At 44.4% G+C, this 735-nt stretch overlaps 1 protein-coding gene across 1 annotated transcript in view; it reads right to left on the reverse strand.

The window, feature by feature from the left end:
• Nucleotides 1-431: 431 nt before the first annotated feature.
• The window catches only part of TSTA_125390 (uncharacterized protein), a gene marked incomplete at its 3' end in the record, with an annotated part of 1,150 nt that continues 846 nt past the window's right edge, over nucleotides 432-735 (reverse strand). The window contains exon 2 of the mRNA XM_002482772.1: nucleotides 432-635. Within this exon, the coding sequence (XP_002482817.1) occupies nucleotides 432-635 (204 nt within the window). The remainder of the gene's footprint in view (nucleotides 636-735) is intronic.

The following is a 735-nucleotide window of genomic DNA, read 5'->3' on the forward strand; positions in this document are numbered from 1 at the left end:
CAAGCGGTTACTAAAGAAGAAGTGCAAGCGCTTAACAAGGTCAGGGTGAGGCATCCCATGCTGTTATTACTACTCCGGTTGAGCCGGAGCTCCCAGCTTGTCAAGCAGTCGTACGCCGCCAATATCGCTGCAGTGGTTGTAACGTTATGGGGCATAGAATTAACCAATGCCCTAGTCGTATTAGTAGTTAGATTTTTGTATATAATTTGTATGTGGCTTTGAAAATTGGGATTTGAAATCAATATCGCGTACGCGCTCGGGAAAAAATGCCGGCTCGGTAGTGGTGCCGCTTCGGTGGTGAATTACGTTAACTAACGTAATCGGTAAGCGATCCGGCCACGTAAGCGATCCGGCCACCTCTCCGGAAAGTAACTCTCTATATTGATTTCAAATCACAATTTCTCAACCATATACAAATTATATACCAAAAATTAATTAGTAGTACGATTAGGACATCGGTTAATCCTGTGCCCTTCAACGTTACAGCCACTGCAGCGAAATTGGCGGCGTACGACTGCTTGAGAAGTTGGGAGCTCCGGCTCAGCTGGAGTAGTAGTAACAGCTTGAGATGCTTCAACCTGACCTTGTACGAGCACTTGAGCTTCTTCTCTAGTAATCCCATGCTCAATAGATATCTGTTTATTAGATCTTTTGCGCTTTTGCTTCTCTTTTTCATGCGCAGCTCGTAAATCACGGTTTTCTTTCCGTACGAGTAAAGCATCATTCGCTAATATT

The sequence above is a fragment of the Talaromyces stipitatus genome, genomic scaffold, assembly GCF_000003125.1.
Source record: "Talaromyces stipitatus ATCC 10500 scf_1105507295555 genomic scaffold, whole genome shotgun sequence".
NCBI lineage: Eukaryota > Fungi > Ascomycota > Eurotiomycetes > Eurotiales > Trichocomaceae > Talaromyces > Talaromyces stipitatus.